The 19,871-nt window shown below is 43.1% G+C and overlaps 1 protein-coding gene across 1 annotated transcript in view; it reads left to right on the forward strand.

Annotated features, from left to right (window-relative positions):
• DNAH6 (dynein axonemal heavy chain 6) overlaps positions 1-19,871 on the forward strand; it is a 282,667-nt gene that overhangs the window by 78,587 nt on the left and 184,209 nt on the right. Inside the window, exons 23-30 of the mRNA XM_025199101.1 lie at positions 7,063-7,159; positions 7,402-7,600; positions 9,990-10,154; positions 10,404-10,517; positions 15,819-15,944; positions 16,045-16,200; positions 16,974-17,135; positions 18,687-18,824. Of these exons, the coding sequence (XP_025054886.1) occupies positions 7,063-7,159; positions 7,402-7,600; positions 9,990-10,154; positions 10,404-10,517; positions 15,819-15,944; positions 16,045-16,200; positions 16,974-17,135; positions 18,687-18,824 (1,157 nt within the window). The remainder of the gene's footprint in view (positions 1-7,062; positions 7,160-7,401; positions 7,601-9,989; positions 10,155-10,403; positions 10,518-15,818; positions 15,945-16,044; positions 16,201-16,973; positions 17,136-18,686; positions 18,825-19,871) is intronic.

Below are 19,871 nucleotides of genomic sequence, written 5' to 3' on the forward strand. Positions count from 1 at the left end.
GCAAAATTTTATTTGGTACAGAGGATACTTTAAAAATATAAGTGTGTGTGTGTGTGTGTGTGTGTGTGTGCATTTAACTTTGTGGCACTCTGGAGAAGTCCCTGAGCACTGGAAGAGGGTCACTGTTGTGGCCATCCACAAGAAGGGCAGAAGGGAAGACCCGGGTAACTATAGGCCAGTCAGCCTAACTTCCATCCTAGGGAAAATCTTAGAAAAGTTCATCAAGGAGTCTATCTGCGATAAGCTTGCAGAAGGTAAGATTATGAATGACGGCCAGCTTGGCTTCATTGCAGACAGGTCTTGCCTTACCAACCTCATCTCCTATGACCAGGTAACTCGCCACCTGGACACAAGAGAGCAGGTTGACATTGTATACCTTGACTTCCAAAAGGCCTTTGACCTAGTATCCCATGATGTCCTTGCGAGAAAATTGGAGGATTGTGGGCTTAATTCCAAGATCGGTGGATGAGAAACTGGCTGCAGGATAGGACCCAGAAAGTCGTATGAACAGATTTGCATCATCCTGGTGAGAAGTGGGCAGCAGTGTCCTGCAGGGGTCGTTGCTCAGTCCAGTACTCTTCAACATCTTTATTAACCATTTGGATGTGGGAGTGAAGAGCTCACTGGCCAAGTCTGCAGACAACACCAAGTTATGGGGAAGCGTGGTCACGTTTGAAGATAGGCTGCAGTTACAGTTGGACCTAGACAGGCTAGCAAATTGGGCGGATCGGAACCTGATGAAGTTCACCATTGAGAATGTAAAGTGCTCCACCTTGGGACGAGCAACCCCCAACACACCTACAGGCTTGGCAGCACCAAACTGACTAGCATCATGAATGAAAGGGACCTGGGGGTAATAATAGACCACAGTATGAATATGAGCCGGTAGTGCGATGCTATAGCTAGTAGGACAAATAATACTCTAGCATACATCAATCAATACATCTCCAGCAAAACCAAGGAGGTGATTCTTCCACTCTGTTCAGCATCGGTGAGACCACAGCTGGAGTACTGCATCCAGTTCTGGGCACCACACTTTAACACGGATGTGGACAAGCTTGAGAGAGTCCAAAGAAGAGCCACCTGTATGATCAGAGTCTTAAAAGGCAAGCCATATGAGGAAAGGCTGAGGGATCTGGGACTCTTTAGCCTGAGCAAAAGAAGGCTGAGAGGGGACCTAGTAGCAGCTTATTGCTACACTAGGGGAGTACATCAAGGGCTCAGTGAGCAGCTGTTCACCAGGGCACCTGAGGGGAAAACCAGGAGTAATGGCCACAAACTCCTGGAACATCGATTAAGCTCAACATTAGGAAAAACTTCTTCACAGTCAGGGTGTGCAGACTGTGGAATAAGCTCCCTCCACAGGTGGTGCAATCGCCTACCCTGGAAATCTTTAAGAGGAGACTAGACAGTTATCTTGCTGGGGTCACCTGACCCCAGTTATCTTTCCTGCTTGGTGCAGGGGGCTGAACCTGATGATCTTCCAAGGTCCCTTCCAGCCTTATAGTCTATGAATCTGTGAACCCTTTGGATCCTTTCCTCAATTATTTGATATGTTGTGGGATTTTGTAAGTGCAAGAAGTTCAAGGATTTGTAAGTTCAAGGATTTTTATTTGTAGTTATTGCCTTACATTCAGAGACAAAGCTTTCCTTCCCCCACCGAAAACTGAACCTAAAAATGTGGCGTCAACTCATAAGCAAAACAATATAAAAATCAGGAAGGCAAAGATAAAGAACAAGCTGCACTTGGCAAAGGAGGTTAAGGTCAATAAGAAGAGGTTTTAAAAGTATGTTGGCCAGAAGAGAAAAACCAAGGAAGCTGTGGGTCCTCTGTTAACAAGCCAGGGAGAACTCCTAGCTGAAGATGTAAAGAAGAAAAAGCTACTCAACAGCTACTTTGCTTCTGTCTTCACAAAAAAATTAAACTGCAACCAGGCACCTAATAGGTATAACGTGGAGAAGGAAAGTGACAAACTGAGGGAGGAGATAATAAAAGAGGTGCTCAGATGGCTTTTATTGGGTCTGAATGAATTCAACTCAGCAGAGCCAGATGAACTTCATTCCAGGGTCCTAACGGAACTGGCAGAGGAGATTACAGAGCCCTTAGCTATGATCTTCATGAAGGCATGGGAGATGGGCTGGGTACTAGAGGACTGGAAAAGGGCCAGTGTAGTGCTCTGCTTTAAAAAAGGTAAGAAGGAAGACCCAGGGAACTACAGCCTGGTTAGCCTCACCTCAATACCTGGGAAGTTACTGGAACATATCCTAAGGAAGGCCATTTGCAAGCGTCTGGAGGAGCAAAGGATGGTCACAAATAGCCAGCATGGATTTATGGGGGAAAAAAATGTTAGACAATCCTGATCTCCTCCTTTGACAAAGTAACTACTTGGGTGGATGAAGTGAATTTTGTAAATATAGTATATATGGACTTCAGTGAGGGTTTTAACAAGGTCCCGGACAACCTGCTCATAAACAAATTGGACAAATATGGGTTGGATAAAACTGCTATAAGGTGGATAGATAATTGGCTCAATAGCCATGAGCCAAGGGGTCATTATTAATGGGCCCATGTCAGAATGGCAGGTAGTTTAAATGGAGTTCCATAGGGGTCTGTCCTGGGCTCAGTGCTGTTCAATGTGTTTATTAATTTGAATGCTGGCATAGACAGCTTCTTGAGCAAGTTTGCAGATGACACAAAACTGGGAAGGATTGCAAACATATTGGAGGATGTAAGCACAATCCAGGAAGATTTTAAGAGATTAGAAAGGTAGGGTAGAGTTAGCAGGATGAAGTTCAGTGCAAATGCCAGGTGCTACACCTTGGGAGGAATAATTGAAAACACAAATATGAAATGGGTGATGCCTGGCTGAATAACAGCTCTGTGGATGAGGATTTGGGAGCCTTGGTAGACCACAGGCTCAACATAAGTTTTCAGTGTGATACAGCCTTACAAAAGGTGAATGTGGTTTTGAGCTACATCAATAGAAGTATTAGGAGCAAGACATGGGAGGTGATAATGGCCCTCTATTCAGCACTGGTTAGGCCTCATCTGGAGTACTGTATGCAGTTCTGGGCTCCACATTTTAAAAATGACATGGAGAAGTTAGAGAGGGTCCAGAGGTGGGCAACAAAGATGATTAAAGGTTTGGAAAGCAAGTCATATGAGGAGAGGCTAAAGGAGCTAGGCACGTTCAGCTTGTGGAAGAGGCACCTAAGAACGGATGCAATAGCAGTCTTCAAATACTTGAAGGGTTACCATAAAGGAGAAAGAAAGCACCTTGTTTCTCTTGCTGCAGAGAGGAGGACGTGGACCAATGGCTTGAAATTGCAGCAAAGTAAGTTTAGATTGGATACCCAGAAAAACTTCGCTGGTAGAACAGTGAGGCAGAAGAATAGCTGCTTAGGAAAGTTGTAGACTCTGTCACTGGAAGTGTTCAGAAAGAGGTTAGACAGCCACTGGTCGGGGATGATAGAGGGATAGCTATGCCTATGTTCTACCATGGGTATTTCCCATGCTTCTGGGTTTTGTGGGTTGCTCTCCCCTTTCTGCTACATGTACCAGGGTGTTTTTAAGCCTTCCCAGAGGCATTGAGTGTTGGCTACAGACGTTGACTGAGGTACGCCAGTGCTCCTGCTGGAACCAAAGCCAGAGGTTCCTATCTAACGGGACTTGCACCTCCGCTCAGGGTCAGATCAATTGTTGTATTTGGGATCAGGAAGGAATTTTACCCCATGGTCAGATTGCTATGGACTGTGGGGGGGGTTGTCTTCCTCTGTTGCAGGGAGCATGGTCCTCTATCCAGGACCTCTTGAGTGTACATTAACAACACTTTATAGAAGCATGACATTGGCTGCCATGGTTCCCCTACTTTACCTGGGGCAGGTTAGGTTCTTAAGTCTGTATTGTGTTAGGTTTGCTGGTAGTCTTATGTAGTTTAGATTATGGTTTGGATATGCGTGTTCCTGTCACAGGCAGGGGGTTGGACTGGATGGCTTCTGGAGGTCCCTTCTAGCCCCACTTCTCTATGACTCTATGAACAGAAAAAAAAGAAAAAGAAAAAAAGGAAATAAAAAGCCTTAAAGCTAGGAGTGCACCAATAGAGATTCTGGGGGGTGATACCGATAGCTGATATTTAAGGAGGCATATCAACTGATAGCAATCCGACATCCGATACAGCTGTCTCCAGGTGGTCAGTCCGGTATGGTGGAAGGGGAGGGGAAGGGAAGAGGCATGGGGGGGCAGACCAACACCCCCTGTGGGGAGGGATGGGGCAGTGGCAGACGCTGCCCAGCTGGGGCAGGGGGCTGTGCATGGGACGGAGCTGCGGCTCATGGGGTAGGAGTAGCTCCTGCTGCTGCTTGCACCCCAGGAGGGCAGAGGCAGGGGGTGGGGCGAGCTGCGCTGCAGTGTGAAGTTGGAGCCTGTGCTGTGCAGGGCTTTTCTCGCCGAGGGCTGGGCCCAGTTGAATGCCCTGCTTCCACCCAAGTGCTGAGAAAAGCCGGGGCTGTGCCCCACCCCCACACTGCTTCCAACTTACCAGCTGGAGGCAGCTCACCACACAGCCGGTTCTGATCCGTGCTGTGCTGTAGCTGCGCACAGCATGGGCATTTATTGGCCCCATAATGCCAATATCCGATATAGACAATTTTCTTCATACTGGTACTGATCCAATATTGGACCGATGTATCGGTGCACCTCGACTTAAAGGTAAAATGTTATAAAGATGTTTAATCTAAAGATTCATCCACTATATTTTCTTCTCATTTTAAGGCTGCTTCATAATAACTCTAAAAACCTTCACCTGCTTTTGCTTTGCCCAATACTGCCAAATAATATTTTGGCCTTTAATATTTACAGTTGCTATATTCTGTTTTTAAAAACCTTGGGCAGCACTGCTTCTTGCCCTATATTTTTTGTCTTACAAACTCTTCCCTCATATAAGTCAATCAGTTCCCCTCACCTTTTCTTCTATTTGCAACTTCTATCTAACTTGTAAAGCGTTTATTAAGGACTTGTTCTTATGAATACATGTAGGAATAAAATGAATGCAGAGTGGCTGAAAACATTACCATTTCGGCCTGAAGTGGTGTAAATAACATCACAAGAATCAGGCTCAGTGTTTCCCCATTTTAAGCATCAGGATCCAAGTGCTACATAATCCTTGGCACTAGCTCATTTGCAGGGTAGGCGAATTTTTTGATTGACAGTACTTTTTACAACACTGAAAACCTTTCTGCAGTTTCAGTCCAGTAGAACTCACTTTTATTTTTCTTTGGCTATTACATCACTTCATTCCCAATGGTGTGTCAGCTTAATCTACTGGTTATCTACTACATCTACTGTATTTTAAGGAAAAAAGAAATAGACACTTTTTGAATGTTAAGAGCCTGAGCTGTGGATCTCTTACAACCTCTACACACCAGCGAATACAGTTCTATCTTAACTTCATAATTTCATAGTTTCATAGTTGTTAGGGTCGGAAGGGACCTAAGCAGATTATCAAGTCTGACCTCCTGCCATGGGCAGGAAGGGATACTGGGGTCAAATGACCCCAGCTAGGCGGCTGTCCAGCCTCCTTTTGAAGACCCCCAGGGTAGGGGCAAGCACCACTTCCCTTGGAAGTTGGCTCCATCTCCTAGCTGCCCTGACTGTGAAGTAGTGCCTCCTGATATCTAGCCTGAATCTACTCTCTGTCAACTCATGGCCGTTGTTCCTTGTTACTCCTGGTAGTGCTCGGGGGAACAGGGACTCTCCCATTGCCTGCTGGTCCCCCTTGGTAAGTTTATAGACAGCCACTAGATCCCCTCTCAGCGTTTTCTTGTGGAGGCTGAGCAGGTTCAGGTCCTGTAGTCTCTCCTCATGGGGCCTGCCCTGTTGCCCCCTGATCATGTGAGTGGCCCTCCTCTGGACCCTCTTGATGCTGTCCACATCCCTCCTGACGTGTAGCGCCCAGAACTGGATGCAGTACTCCAACTGAGGCCTGACCAATGTTGCATAGAGGGGGAGGCTCACCTCCTTGGACCTGCTCGTGATGCATCTATGGATGCATGAAAAGGTATGGTTAGCCTTCCTGACCGCATCCCTACATTGGTGGCCCATATTCATCTTGGAATCAGTAGTGACACCAAGATCCTTTTCTGCCTCTGTGATGACAAGAAGGGAGTTCCCTAGCCTGTAGGTATGCTGCTGGTTCTTCCTCCCCAGGTGCAACGCCTTGCACTTGTCCATATTGAAACCCATGTTATTCTCATCTGCCCACCTCTGTAACCTGTCGAGATCTAGTTGTAGGCTGTCCCTCTTTTCTAGCATGCTCACTTCTCCCCACATGTTAGTGTCATCTGCAAACTTGAACAAGGCGCTTTTCACCCCCTTATCCAAATCGCCAATGAAGATGTTGAAGAGTGCAGGCCCTAGGACTGAGCCCTGGGGATCCCCACTGCCCACATCCCTCCAGGTCAAAAATGACCAGTCCACCACCACTCTGGGTGCGACCCTCCAGCCAATTTGTGACCCATCTGACTGTGTAGGTGTCGACACCACAGTTGCCTAACTTCTTCCCTGGTAACACAAAGGGACATAACATAAGCCCTTGGGTATGGCCACCAAGTCATTCTTGTGTATGGGCAGATCATAGCCATTATTACATCCCAGGGGTTATAAAAGTGGTCTGAAAGCAGGTCATTGGCTGTCCCCAGCTCTGGCTTTATTCTGGAGGATGATTTCTCTCACCTCCAGCCCTAGCACAGGGCCCTCTGTTTGCTTATTTAAACATTGTATGGGTGATAAACAGGTTTGCCCATAGAGCATTACATTAAAAATATTTGCAGTGGGTGACAACTGTAATTGTGCTTGTGACCTGATTTTATAGACTAATTCCTTGCCCAGCCCTATGTGCACTCTGAACTTGTTAATGTATAACAACATTTGTCTGATGAAAATGTTTCACCCATAACTCATAAAAATGAAGAATTGTCCTTGCATTTTTAAACACGGTGGAGATCGTTTGATGTTTTTTCATACTTTCTACCCTAGTTTCTCAAGTACTTTTTAATTTTTGATAGGTCTCTTAGAGACTTTCCAGAATAACAATGGACTACTTGATCAAATTCAGAAGTGTCTAGAGGCTTATTTGGAGTCCAAGAGAGTTATCTTCCCCAGGTTAGTAAAAAGTGATAGCAAACAATCTATGCAGTCTGCTGATTGACATCAATAGAGAAAAGATGAGTATTGAATGTTGTATGCTATGATACTAATGCAAATAAACATAACTATGCTATCCATTATAATTTGCATTATATTATCATGCTTAATTCTGGTATTTTAAACAACAAAAATGTTTCCTTTTTCTTTTGAAGCATTTTATATCTGAAGTCGTGAATACTGTTTATTGTATTGCACAGATTTTACTTTTTATCAAATGATGAGCTCCTGGAAATTTTGGCCCAGACTCGCAATCCTCAAGCCGTTCAGCCTCATTTAAGGAAATGCTTTGATTCAATCATTAAGCTAGAGTTTGCCCTGATGATGCCAGCAGAGGGAGAACAGGAAAAGGTTTTTACTAATGATATTTTAGCAATGTTGTCCCCAGAGGGGGAAAGGGTAAGCATTTCTTTTTATTGATCTTTTTGTGTTTTTAATAAATATATGTTTTCCAAATACCTAGAAGGAAAAGTTAAGAACACAACTGTTATAGATGAATAAAATACAGAACAGGCCCAGTTCACCAGTTTATGATGGGTATAGCTCTATTTTTCTAGAGGTTAGTTTGAAAGAGGCAGGATTTCTTAGGGTGCTATCTTTTATTGGACTACCTGCATAGTTGGGATAAACTTAAAGTTTCAAATACTTGAAGGGTTACCATAAAGGAGAAAGAAAGGGGATAAACTTAAACAAGCTTTTGAATACAAGACATTCTTCATCAGGTCTGAGCAGTGAGAGCTAACACAGCACAGTGAAAGATACCAAACAAAAACAGTTGTAAGGGGTGTGGAAGAAAAATTCCCAGGGGTAGCAGAGTTACAATTAGCAGAAGAGAAGCTGATAACTGGAAATCAAGGCCTACTAAAAGGAGGATTGTAAGGTCTGAGAGGGAGTGGTTGTTCTGTGAGAAATGTGCTCCTAATTCAAATTCAAATAATGGTATATGTGTGTCTCTGTCTTTTATATTTTTTCTGTGGGAGTTTATTCTGATGTGTACTTGCTATTTAGTTTCACCCACGTAGTTGCCATGAGGGTATTTGGTGTGTTGGATCAACTATATCACATTTTGAGAAAGGCATGTGTAGGAACCATGCATTCTGACTGATTTTGTTATGGGGGATTTTGTTTGTATTAGCAGTGGAGATGTGTTGACAGGTTAAGCATTTCTTGATGAGGCAAGGCTGCATCCCAGTTCATGTTCGTTGGGCAGTGGGAAGTGTGTTTCTGATGATGAGTTGAGCAAGGTTGAGGGATTGTGTGAAACCTAGGAGTAGAGGGGCTGGGAATATTTCTCTTGAGTTCTGATCTTTGTTGAGTGTAGATAGGCTTAGCAGAATTAGATTTTTATTTTTTTAAAATAATTTGGATGGATAAAATTGATGTTTATTTTTAAGCATTTATTTTGATTTTTATAAATTAGAAATTTCAGGATTGCACAACATTAAGCGGGGCGGGGGGACAGACAATTTAGTAATGACAATATACTGTTAAAAGCTTTATAAAATCACATCAAAATATAAAAAGTAAATATCCATAAATCAATAAATCATACCTGTTTTAAATCATTCTCTTTATTCTTTGGAAAAAGCCAGGTGGGCAGGGACCAGAAGAGGAGGGCAGCGGCATGCCCAGAGCTGTGGGAACACAGGGAGAGGTGGCAACCTCCCTGGGTTCCCTGTCCCTCTCCCCATCCGCACTTAGACAACCTGGCCTGGGCAGGACTCTTCTGTTACCAGGCTGGAGCCTTGAATACTCTTCCCCCCACCACACACTTTGGGTAGAGGGTTGTTTAAGTTGTCTGTTATTTCCCTCCAGGCTTCCCACACCTGTGAACAAGCAGCTTAATTGATGACAAGTCATTAGGTGGCCCATTGCTTTCCTCTTTAACCCCTCCACCCTCTGTCCCTCTCTTTACTGACCAGTAACAGGGATAAAGATTTTCTGTTACAGCCTCCTTTCTGTAAATTTCAATTATTACCAACAGAAATATTTTTCCATTGGTCTGTGAGTGTGAGTTGAAATTGCACTTATTGATGTTTATTCATAAAAATTGAATCCTGCCGAGCCTAAGTGTAGGCTGTAATTGTCTGCTGATTCTTCTGATTGGTTCCATTGGTGATAATGAAGGGTGTTGGGTCACAAGGGGGTTTCCTTTGGTTTTGCTACTGCAGGGTATTTGGATAATCTGTTTCTCTACTAGAACATCCTTGTTATGTGAAGGAAAATTTTAGGCTGGTCAGATGGGCATCACAGATTTTTTTCAGAGTAGATGTGGTGGTATCTGTAGATTACAGATTTTTTGGTGTGCTCAGGTTGATTGCTGGTCCTGTGGACATAAGTATGGTGGCTCATGGACTTTTGGTGTATGGTGGTTTATAGGGTACCATCCCAGAGGTGGATTGTGGTATCTAGAAAGTTTAGGAATATTCCAGAGAAAATTTGGTCAAGGAATAATTGTTGTTAAACCTGTAGTGGAAGTCAATAGTAAGTGAATCTAAGTGTTCAGTCCAGATGATAAAAATATTGATGTAACGCAGGTATAGTGCAAGTTTAGTACAGTTTTTCAGAAGTTTTTCCTCCAGGTTGGCATATTGAAGGGTGATCTTGTGGTTTAGTTTGACATAATTAGAGTGAAGTAATATACCAGTGAATTGGACCTGATTTTTTTTTGCTGCTCCATTAATTAATCTTAGAAAACATATGCAATACTACAATTTGAATACTACAGTTTAATGTGTAAATTCTGCAGAAATGTTACCATCATGATTAATCTAACAATTTATTGTAGGTTAGTTTAGGGAAGGGACTCAAAGCCAGAGGGAATGTAGAAGACTGGCTTGGTAAAGTAGAAGAAGCAATGTTCACTTCTCTTAGACGTCTAACTAAAGCTGCCATTGCTGATTATCAAGCCAGAGTTAGAATGGAATGGGTTGTTGCTGGACACCCATCTCAGGTAAGCTATGCTAATATTTGTGTTGATTTTTTTTTGCCTACCTACCTACTTAAACTTTGATATTGCCAACATTTACATATATTTTATGTGTGTGAGAGTACCTCAGTTTAAGTATTTGTATGCCTGCAGGACCTTGTCTTTACTTATTTTCATGACTCCCATGATTATTATTTATGGATTTTTGCTGTTTTGCAAAATATTTGCTTTGCAAACCTTTCTAAAATAGAATCGTGGCTGTTTTTGTTACAGGTTATACTGACCGTTTCTCAACTCATGTGGTGCCGTGATCTAACCCAGTGCCTAGAAGGGGAGGATTATGATCGCTTACAAACTCTGACAGAGTTTGAGAAAATAAACTTTGATGTGAGTTTTTATTTCCACAAACCTCTTCTTGCATCAAATGGATTTAATGTTTTTCTAGCTTGAGCCAGTCTTGAGCATTAGTTCAGCAATGATTTTCACAAGGAAAGTGATAATTTTTCTTGTCTAAGTGGTAAGATTCTCTATCCAGTCTGTTTTACTTAGCTAATAGCCACACATTTAAGCATCCTGAGTCTTACTCTACCAAGAAGCAGCAGTGTAAATGGCAGGCACCTAGATTGTACCCTTACTTGAAATCTCTATGGGGTTTGATAGAAATGGCATCGAGAGCAAAAGAAGGTTTGGAAATGTGGTGCAGCTATCATTATTTATCTACTAAAGTTCCTGAGTCCACTTACTCAGGAAGGTCAACACAAGTTAATCTCCTGCAAAGGCCCTTAAAGAAGCAAGAAACCTGTCAATAAGGAACTTTACTGTCTAACTATATTTAGAATCCTAGAAAATTAGGATTGGAAGCTACCTCAGGAGACCATCTAATCTAACCCCCTGCTCAGAGCAGGACCATTCCCAACTAGATCATCCCAGCCAAAGCTTTGTCTATCTAGGTCTTAAAAACCTCTAAAGATGGAGATTCCACAACTTCTCACGTAACCTGTTCCATTGCTTTACTACCCTCCTAGTGAGAGAGTGTTCCCTAATATCTAACTTCAACTTCCCTTGCTGCAACTTGAGATCATTGCTCTTTGTTCTGTTATTTGCCACCACAAAGAGCAGTCTAGCTCCATCTTCTTTGTAACTACTCTTTAGGTAGTTGAAGGCTGCTATTAAATCCCCCATCAGCCTTTTCTTCTTCAGGCTAAATAAGCCCAGTTCCCTCAGCCTCTCCTCTTCAGTCATGTTTCTCAGCCCTCTAACCATTTTTGTTGCCCTCCACTAGACTCTCCAATGTATCCACATTCTTTATGTAATGGGGTGTCCAAAACTGGACACAGTACTCCAACTGTGGTCTCACACCTGCAAATAGAGAGGAAGAATCACTTCCCTTGATCATGCTGGCAACACTCAAACTACCACAGCCCAGTATGCTGTTAACCTTCTTCAAAACAATGGCATACTGTTGGCTCATATTTGGCTTATTGTCCATTGTAATTCCCATGTTCTTTTCTGCAGAGCTGCTCCCTAGCCAGTCAGTCCTCAGTCTGTACCAATGAGTAGGATTGTGAGCACTTTGCATTGTTCTTATTGAACTTCATGAGATTTCTTTTGGTCCAATCCTTCAATTTGTTGAGGTCTCTCTGAATCCTAGCCCTACCCTCCAGCACATATGCTACTCTACCCAGGTTGGTGTCATCCACAAACTTGCTGCAGATGTGCTTCATCCCATCTTCCAGATCGTTGATGAAGATGTTGACCAAAACTGGCCCCAGGACTGACCCCTGAGACACTCCACTTGATACCAACTGCCAACTAGACATTGAGCCACTGATTATTACCCTTTTCAGCACAATAACCCAGTCAGTTTTCTCTCCACCTTACAGTTCATTCATCCAGCCCGTATTTCCTTAGCTTGCCTGTGAGAATGTGGGAGATGGTAGCAAAAGCCTTGCTAAATTCAGCGTATATCACCAATGTTCCCTCTAAGGTGTAGCAATCCATGAGCATGCTGCTTTGGGCCGTGAGTGTGCCGCTTCAATCTGTTCCCAAATTGGTCCTGCCTCCCCATTTTGGCGCACACCAGGGGAATGCCTGCATTCAGGAGCATAAGACTAGAAGGGACCTGCTGGGAAATCCCAGGCAGGGCCTCTGCACATGCTGGCAGATTACTGTGCAAAGGAGTCCACAACATCCACTCCAGCCCCTTTCACACACTGTAGATCCAAGGCAGCCCTTGACCCAAAACCCCACTGTGGGCCACAGAATGGGAGCAGGACACACAATGGGAGCACCAAGACCTTTGCCATGGCAGTGGCAGGGCGTTTCTTGGGCAAGATGTGTTCAAACAGACCTAGACAGCTGACCATGCCTCATGCTAGAGGCAGGCAAAGCCCCCAGAGTCCTTGCACCTGGAAGGTCTCTCAATACCTCTGGGGGCACCAGCACCCCCTCTCCCAGCCCATTTCCCACCTTTGGCCGTGGCCAATGTCCACAGCTTAAAGTTGAGAGGGGCAAGCTCTTCCTTGCTCCTTCAGGTGACCAGCAGAAGCCCTGAAGCCTGGGGCTATGATCCACCAATCTCCTCTCACATGGCAGGTTCTCCATTCCTCCAACTGCCCCAGGCCAGAGAGACACATGGCATCAGGGCTCAGGACAAAGTTCACCCACAGGGGCTGGGGAGGGGAGCAGTTCCCCAGAGCTGTCAGAGCCCCAGCCCTCGCGTCTGCCTTGCCTCAGGGAGGAGCCGCCGCCTGCCCTGTGCTGCTTTCCCTCCCCATGGGGATGCCGGCGCGGTGAGGAGCGAGGAGCAGAGTGGAGTGGCCCCCGTGCAGCCGAGTGGTAACTTACCACTGGTAAGTGTCCTGCACCGGTCCTGGTGCCTCCATCATGCTCTGCACCCAAAGTTTACAAGAAGTTGCAGCCCAGCTCCTTTCCAGGCAGGTACACAGCATTAAAAAGTTACTGCGTGGCAAGATTTTTTTTATTGTGCGTGGCTGCGCATACACGCAGCTTAGAAGGAATCTTGTATATAGTCTCCCTGCATCCACAGAGTCAGTCATGTCATAGAAGGCTGTCCCAAGGAGGGGTCAGTGGCGAGGTCACAGGCCTGGAATGTTACAATGCCCATGGTGCTTGCCTCACTATTGGCCCACTGGTTTTGCACCCCACCAGGCACTTGGAGCCTCTTAACCCTCGGGTGGGTCTCACTCCCACTCTCCTGCCACACCTTGATTGTCAGAAAAATGCTGATGGAATGGGAGGTTCCTCCAGAAATAGGAGCTGTACTTTAAAGAAATTGTAGTGATGGCACAGAAATTAACCATTCCCGATGAGTAGGAAGACTACTTAGCAAGTATGGCAGAAGACCAGCTTGGCTTAGCAGAGAACTCTTCAATGAGCTAAAGTCTAAACAGAAGTTTACAAGAAGTGGAAACTTGTACAAATGAGTAGGGAGGAATACAAGAGTACTGCTTGCAATCTCCTTGGTTTTACTCGAGATGCATTGGTTGATACATGCCAGAGTATTGTTTGCCCTGCTGACTACAGCATCACACTGATGGCTCATGTTCATACTATAGTTTATTATTACTCATAGATCCCTTTCAGTCATCGTGCTACTCAGTTTGGCACCACCAAGCCTGTAAGCATGTTGGGGATTGTTCATCCCCAGATGGAGCACTTTTTATACTTCTCAACGTTGAACTTCATCTGGTTCCGATCCACCCAACTGACCAGCCTGTCTAGGTCTTCCTGTATCTGCAGCCTATTTTCAAATGTAACCACACTCCCCCGTAATTTGGTATAATCCGCGAACTTGGCCAGTGAGCTCTTCACCCCCACATCCAAATCATTGATAAAGATGTTGAAAAACACTGGACTGAGCACAGACCCCTGAGGGATACCACTGGCCACTTCTCACCAGGATGACACAGGTCCATTCACTAGGACTCTCTGGGTCCTACCCCACAACCAACTTCCTATCCACCTAACTGTTGAGCAGTTAAGCCTCTAATCCTCCAATTTTCCCATGAGAACATCATGGGATACCAGATCAAAGGACTTTTGGAAGTCTAGGTATACAATGTTGACCTTTCTGTTATCCAGGTGGCAAGTTACCTGGTTGTAGAAGGAGATGAGATTGGTCAGACAAGACCTGCCTGAACTGAAGCCATGATGGCTGTAGTTCTGAATCCTACCTTTTGCAAGCTTATCACACATAGACTCCTTGATGAATTTTTCCAGGATTTTCCCAATTAGAAGTTAGTCTAATTGGCCTATAGTTGCCTGGTTCCTCTCTCCTCCTCATCTTGAAGATGGACACAACACTGGCCCTCTTCCAGTCTTCAAGAACCTCTCCCAAGCACCACGAGTTTTGTAAGAGTTTCTCCAGAAGTCCCGCGATGACTTTGGCCAGCTCCTTCAGCACTCTCGGATGAAGTTCATCTGGTCCTGCTGACTAATAAATGTCTAACTTTTCTAACTGATCACACACCAGCTCAACATCAATAGTACGAAGGCAGTCATTCATACTATGCCCATTCTGAGCCTTATCTAGTATGATTTCCTCCTTAGTCCAGTGAAATAATGAAGCAAAGTAGTCATTCAGGAGTTCAGTTTTCTCCTGAGTGTTGGTAGTATAGGTTATTTGAATTGCTTTGCATCACTGGTGATTTTTTTGAGTAGGTTGACCTGGCAGTGCTCATCTCCTCTCCAGGTATGGATGGCTGTTGGCTCACAGTGACCTCATCTGCCCTTTGACAGGTCTTGTTTTTAGTCCTGCTGGGTGTCCACACACCTAGGCTAGCCCAGGTGGGGGGGTGCCAGTTTAGTCACTGACAACCCGACCATGGAATAGGCTGGTCTGCTTTACATGAGAGACCTGGCCTGACAAGCCAGAGTGATTGAAGTCCCTCATATTTCTTTCATCAATCCCACCTTTCCAGTGCTTTGGAATCTAGTTCCAAACAAAGCTTATGGAAGGCAAAGAAGCACAGAGGGGTGCCTAAGGATATGGGTATTTATTTACTGGGTCTGTGGATTTATTTATTGGTCTGTTTGGCTTGAGGATATTGCAGTCAAGTATATCTAACTGCCAGCATTACTCTAATAAACCTTGTGACCATGCAGCTAGGGGTGCATGTCTGGTTCAGAGCATGGCTGGTAGAAGGACAGTGTTTAAAATGTGGGGTAGAGGCTAGCCAAAAGCAGGAAGAGGAATTCTTAGGGTGGTGGCAAAACACTTAATACCAATATTTTCCAGTTGATATTGGATAACATTTAGCTCCCCAACAAAGACAATATTTAGGAAATAGAGTATTCAGCTTCCGAATCAACAGTGTGTGTTGATTTTTTCCCCCCTGTCATTTCTTCAAATGCCTTTTTCTGTATTTTAGAGTTGGTAAATTCATATCTTTTGTTTTGTTTGTATTCACAACCATTTGAAAACAATCAGATTCATAAAAAATGTAAGCAAGCTTTATTTTAATGATTCTTAGGTGTAAAATAACCATATTCTAAATAACTACATTTTCTCTAGGTATATATCGTTTTGCTTCAACTTGCAATTCTTAGCTCCAAAATATATCCCCGGCTATACTAATTTGTACCAGCTGAAGCTCTGACCATTTCTTTTAATAATTTTTAAGCACAGGAGTAAGATACTTAAGCACATTTTGTTTTGTTTTTCAGAGATTAAATGCACTGGCAGGATTAGTCCGTGGTAGTCTTCCTAAATTACACAGAAATATAGTAACAGCACTGATAACTATTGATGTACATGCAAGAGACATTGTTAGTGAACTTGTTACAGAAAAGGTAATGTTATTTTTTTCTGAAGTAGCTTAGATAAATATGTACACAAAACTAACTGCTTTGAATCACTTTATTAAAAAATCACTGCATGTCATCTTTATAGGTGAATTCTGTTGACAGTTTTGAATGGCAAAGACAGCTACGTTATTACTGGGACTTGGATCTAGATAACTGCGTTGCTAGGATGGCTTTATCCCAGTATATCTATGGCTACGAATACCTGGGTGCATGTCCAAGATTAGTGATAACTCCACTGACAGTATGTATTTTCCTACAGTTTTATCATTATTTAAATAGAAGTTTGCTGTCTTAGAAATGCTAGTAATGGAGGGACTATTAGGTAGGTATTGATATTTAATACTCTTAGTTTGATGCATACCCAAAGCAGGCGTATGCAGATTTTGTGAGTTCCATCTACAAAGGGAAAATAGACAAAGTCAGATAGATACAAAGACAGCGGCCTTGTTACTGTCAGTTACACCTTGAGTTAAAATACCCACCATGTCCACTCATACCTCTGCAGAGGTGTCACCTTCAATATTCAGCAAATCTGAGCATGTGTCCTACTAGGTTGAGGGTTCAGCAATATCTGTCAGCATGAACTGCGCGGATGACTAGCCTAGATCACAACATTGACATTCTTGAAAACCAGGCTAGTGTACAATGAGGGATGTAATAATACTGGTTGATGAGAGTTTTGCTAGGACAAGAATGTTGTAATTTGGCTGTGTGTGCGCTGATCATTTGGCCATTCGTGTGCCCTCATTCTTAATGGTGAAACTATGTACAGTTTTCTGCTAATCTAATACACTGGGGCAAATTCTCAACTGGTGTAACTTGTCAGAGTTCCAGGAGGCAATGACATATTATACCAGTGGATGACCAGCCCTATGAGATCTGCTGTCATATAGTACATAAGGTATTTATATGCATGGCAGAGAACACATAAAATGTTTAATTTGAAAAAGCAGTAAGTGGGAAGCAACAGAAGTTTGTGCATCACATATGATGATAACACATGTATCTTCTCAGGATCGTTGCTACCTCTGCCTTATGGGAGCTTTACAACTTGACCTGGGTGGAGCCCCTGCTGGGCCTGCTGGAACTGGTAAAACAGAGACTACAAAAGACCTTGCAAAAGCATTGGCCATTCAGTGTGTTGTGTTCAACTGCTCAGATGGCTTGGACTACAAGGTGGGAGAACTGTATTATTCATTTATGCAATCTCACTTAAATCAATCAGATGGCATGGGCAAAATTGAATGCTGGATTTTTATCCTAGTGAAGTAACATAGGTCACATAAGAAGTATGCAGCAGAACTGGGAAACCAAACTGAATTTAAAAATCCTTTCTTTGGCTTAATTCTCTTCTTTGTCAAGATACTTTTGATGCAGGGAGGAGGGACCTTCCAAACATCCCCATTTTAAGAGTTCACCAAAGAGCCATATACCAGCTAGAATTGCCATATGGATTTCACTCCATCCTCTTTGTTACTCTCCTCTGTCTTGCTGTAGCCAACACCTCCCCCAGCAAGCTCCCTATGTCAGGGGAAAGGGACTGAGGTACTAACTGGCTCCATCAGTTTGGCACCAGTTGAAAATTCCTCCCTGCTGGAGACATTCTCAGCTATGGCAAGATTTTGAGCCTCTTAATTAGTATAAAAGGGCATGGAACTGAGACTGAGGCTCTGGCCCCTGTACTGAGAATGTTTGTCATCTTTAGAATTTGAATTCATCTGCAACTTTCAAATGACTTATTTTCTCACTTATAAACGTGTTACACTAAAGAAGACAATTCAGGAAAGGCTTTGGGTTTCACAGATCATGCAGCATCTTTCTGGAGAATGTGGGCTCTTTTTTTTTAAAAAAGTGTTTACCGTCACAGAAGTGCACTTAAACAAGCAGTGTACTGAAGAACATGCAACAATTACATGCCTATTTGTAAAAGTTCCTGTTTTCCTTTCCCAGTGGTGTATAGTTTTCCTATGGCTAACTGATATAAGAATACTCACTGATGTCTGCTTGCTTTCAACAACTCTTTCTGTTTCCTGTACAGGCAACCCCTGCTTAATGCTGTTTCACTTAGCTCTGTTTAGCTATAATGCTCATTTTAAATTGATACCTGATTCCACTTAGTGCTCAGCAAGTTTCGATATAACGCTTGCAGTCACCATCTTGAGTCATTAAAAACACTTGCAGTTGCCATCTTGGGTCATCAAAAACTTCCGGTTTCGCTTAACACTTGTTTCAATTAACACTCAGTTTTTCAGGAACCAATTAAGAGCACTAAGCGGGGGTTGCTTGTACCCATTTCCTTTCTTTATTTCTTTTGTTTCAGGCCTCAGGACCATTGTTACGACATCCCTTTTCTCTGTTCCCCGTTTTTAGTTTTAAAATGTTCTTCACAATGCAGCGAACTTGAAATGCTTGACAACAAACATCTAATTGGAAGGAAATGTTTTTTAAAAATGAGGCTTAGTTTTCTTCTATGGGCTCCTTCTTTAAGTATCCTGTTGTGTCCCTTGACATGTGCTTTTGGCCTTACATCATAACATATCTTTTACATCAGTCAAAAATGGGGGTCCCATTCTTTTCTAAACTGTACAAACCAGCCAGTTCCCTTGTCTTCCTCTCCATCCCATTCTGACATGTCTCTTCCTCTGAGACTTGACTAAATACATTTATAAAGTTTTCATCAGTGCGTTGTGAAACCCTGCATAATCTTTGGCCATGTTATGGTTTCAGATGATGGGACGTTTCTTCAGTGGTTTGGCTCAGTCTGGAGCATGGTGCTGTTTTGATGAATTTAATCGAATTGATATTGAAGTTCTATCAGTGATTGCTCAGCAGCTAATTACTATTAGGAATGCTAAAGCTGCAAAGGTAATTATCTTTTATATTGGATAACAAAAGAGAAATAGTGTGTTATGTTAATGTTTGTGAAAAAGTCGGGATTATTGGCAGTCCAGAACTGATTTATTTTTATTTAGCCACAGATCAGGTACAGCATGTGCTGGTGCAGCAGCACAATCATCCGTACAAACGCAACTCTCCTTTACTTTAGATAAGTACCTCCAGGGGCCATAGAAGTTGTGAATCTCCATCCTGCATACTCCGTTCAGTCTTTGTCCTTTATTACTAGATTGCCAGCAACAGTGTCAAACTATAATAATTAAGGCCTTGAACAAACCAACAGTTGCTGCTGCCCCTATTTTTTACTTTTGTTTGCATAAAGACACATTGAAGTCACTGGGGTTATGAGCTGTAGAAAAAAAGTCATGGTTGCCACTGTTTGCAGGATTGGGCATTGATTGTATTTTCTATGATGTTGAACTAAAATTAACAGCTTGTGACAAGAGAGGAAATCCTCTTTTAACAGTTTTATTTAATGCTGGCTATTAAATACTTAGGTTCTTCAGATTCTTATTTTTCAGTAAAATGAAATCAGTTGTGATTTTCTTTAACTTAAATGAACTTTAAAATGAAACATAGTTCAAAAGTTAGTTCCAATACAGTTCTTCAGAGGTTATTTCATTGTTATTTTCAGTAAATAGTATGCACTAGACATCATTAAATTAATTTCACTTGCGCTCTAAGACAGATTTTTAGGTTAGAGTTCATAAGTATGTTTCTGTAGTGCATAGTTCTTCCTTCACAGAATATTAGATGTTTTCACCTTTTGCCACTTTTTAAAGCCTCTCCAAAGCATCTGGTAAATGACTAGTTAATTTTAATTCCATTCCAGGCATGTTGTGATCTGAGTGTTTGTCATATCACATCACAGATAGTATTACACAGGGTTGGGCAATTATTTGGGCCAGGGGGCCACTTAGGAAGTTTAGTTGATCTGTTGCAGGTCAGGTCAGCACCCCCCAGCCCACAACAGCTGACCAGAATTCCCTAAGTGGCTCTCCTGCGGGCTCAGGCTCA

The sequence above is a fragment of the Alligator sinensis genome, unplaced genomic scaffold (genome assembly GCF_000455745.1).
Source record: "Alligator sinensis unplaced genomic scaffold, ASM45574v1 scaffold607_1, whole genome shotgun sequence".
NCBI lineage: Eukaryota > Metazoa > Chordata > Crocodylia > Alligatoridae > Alligator > Alligator sinensis.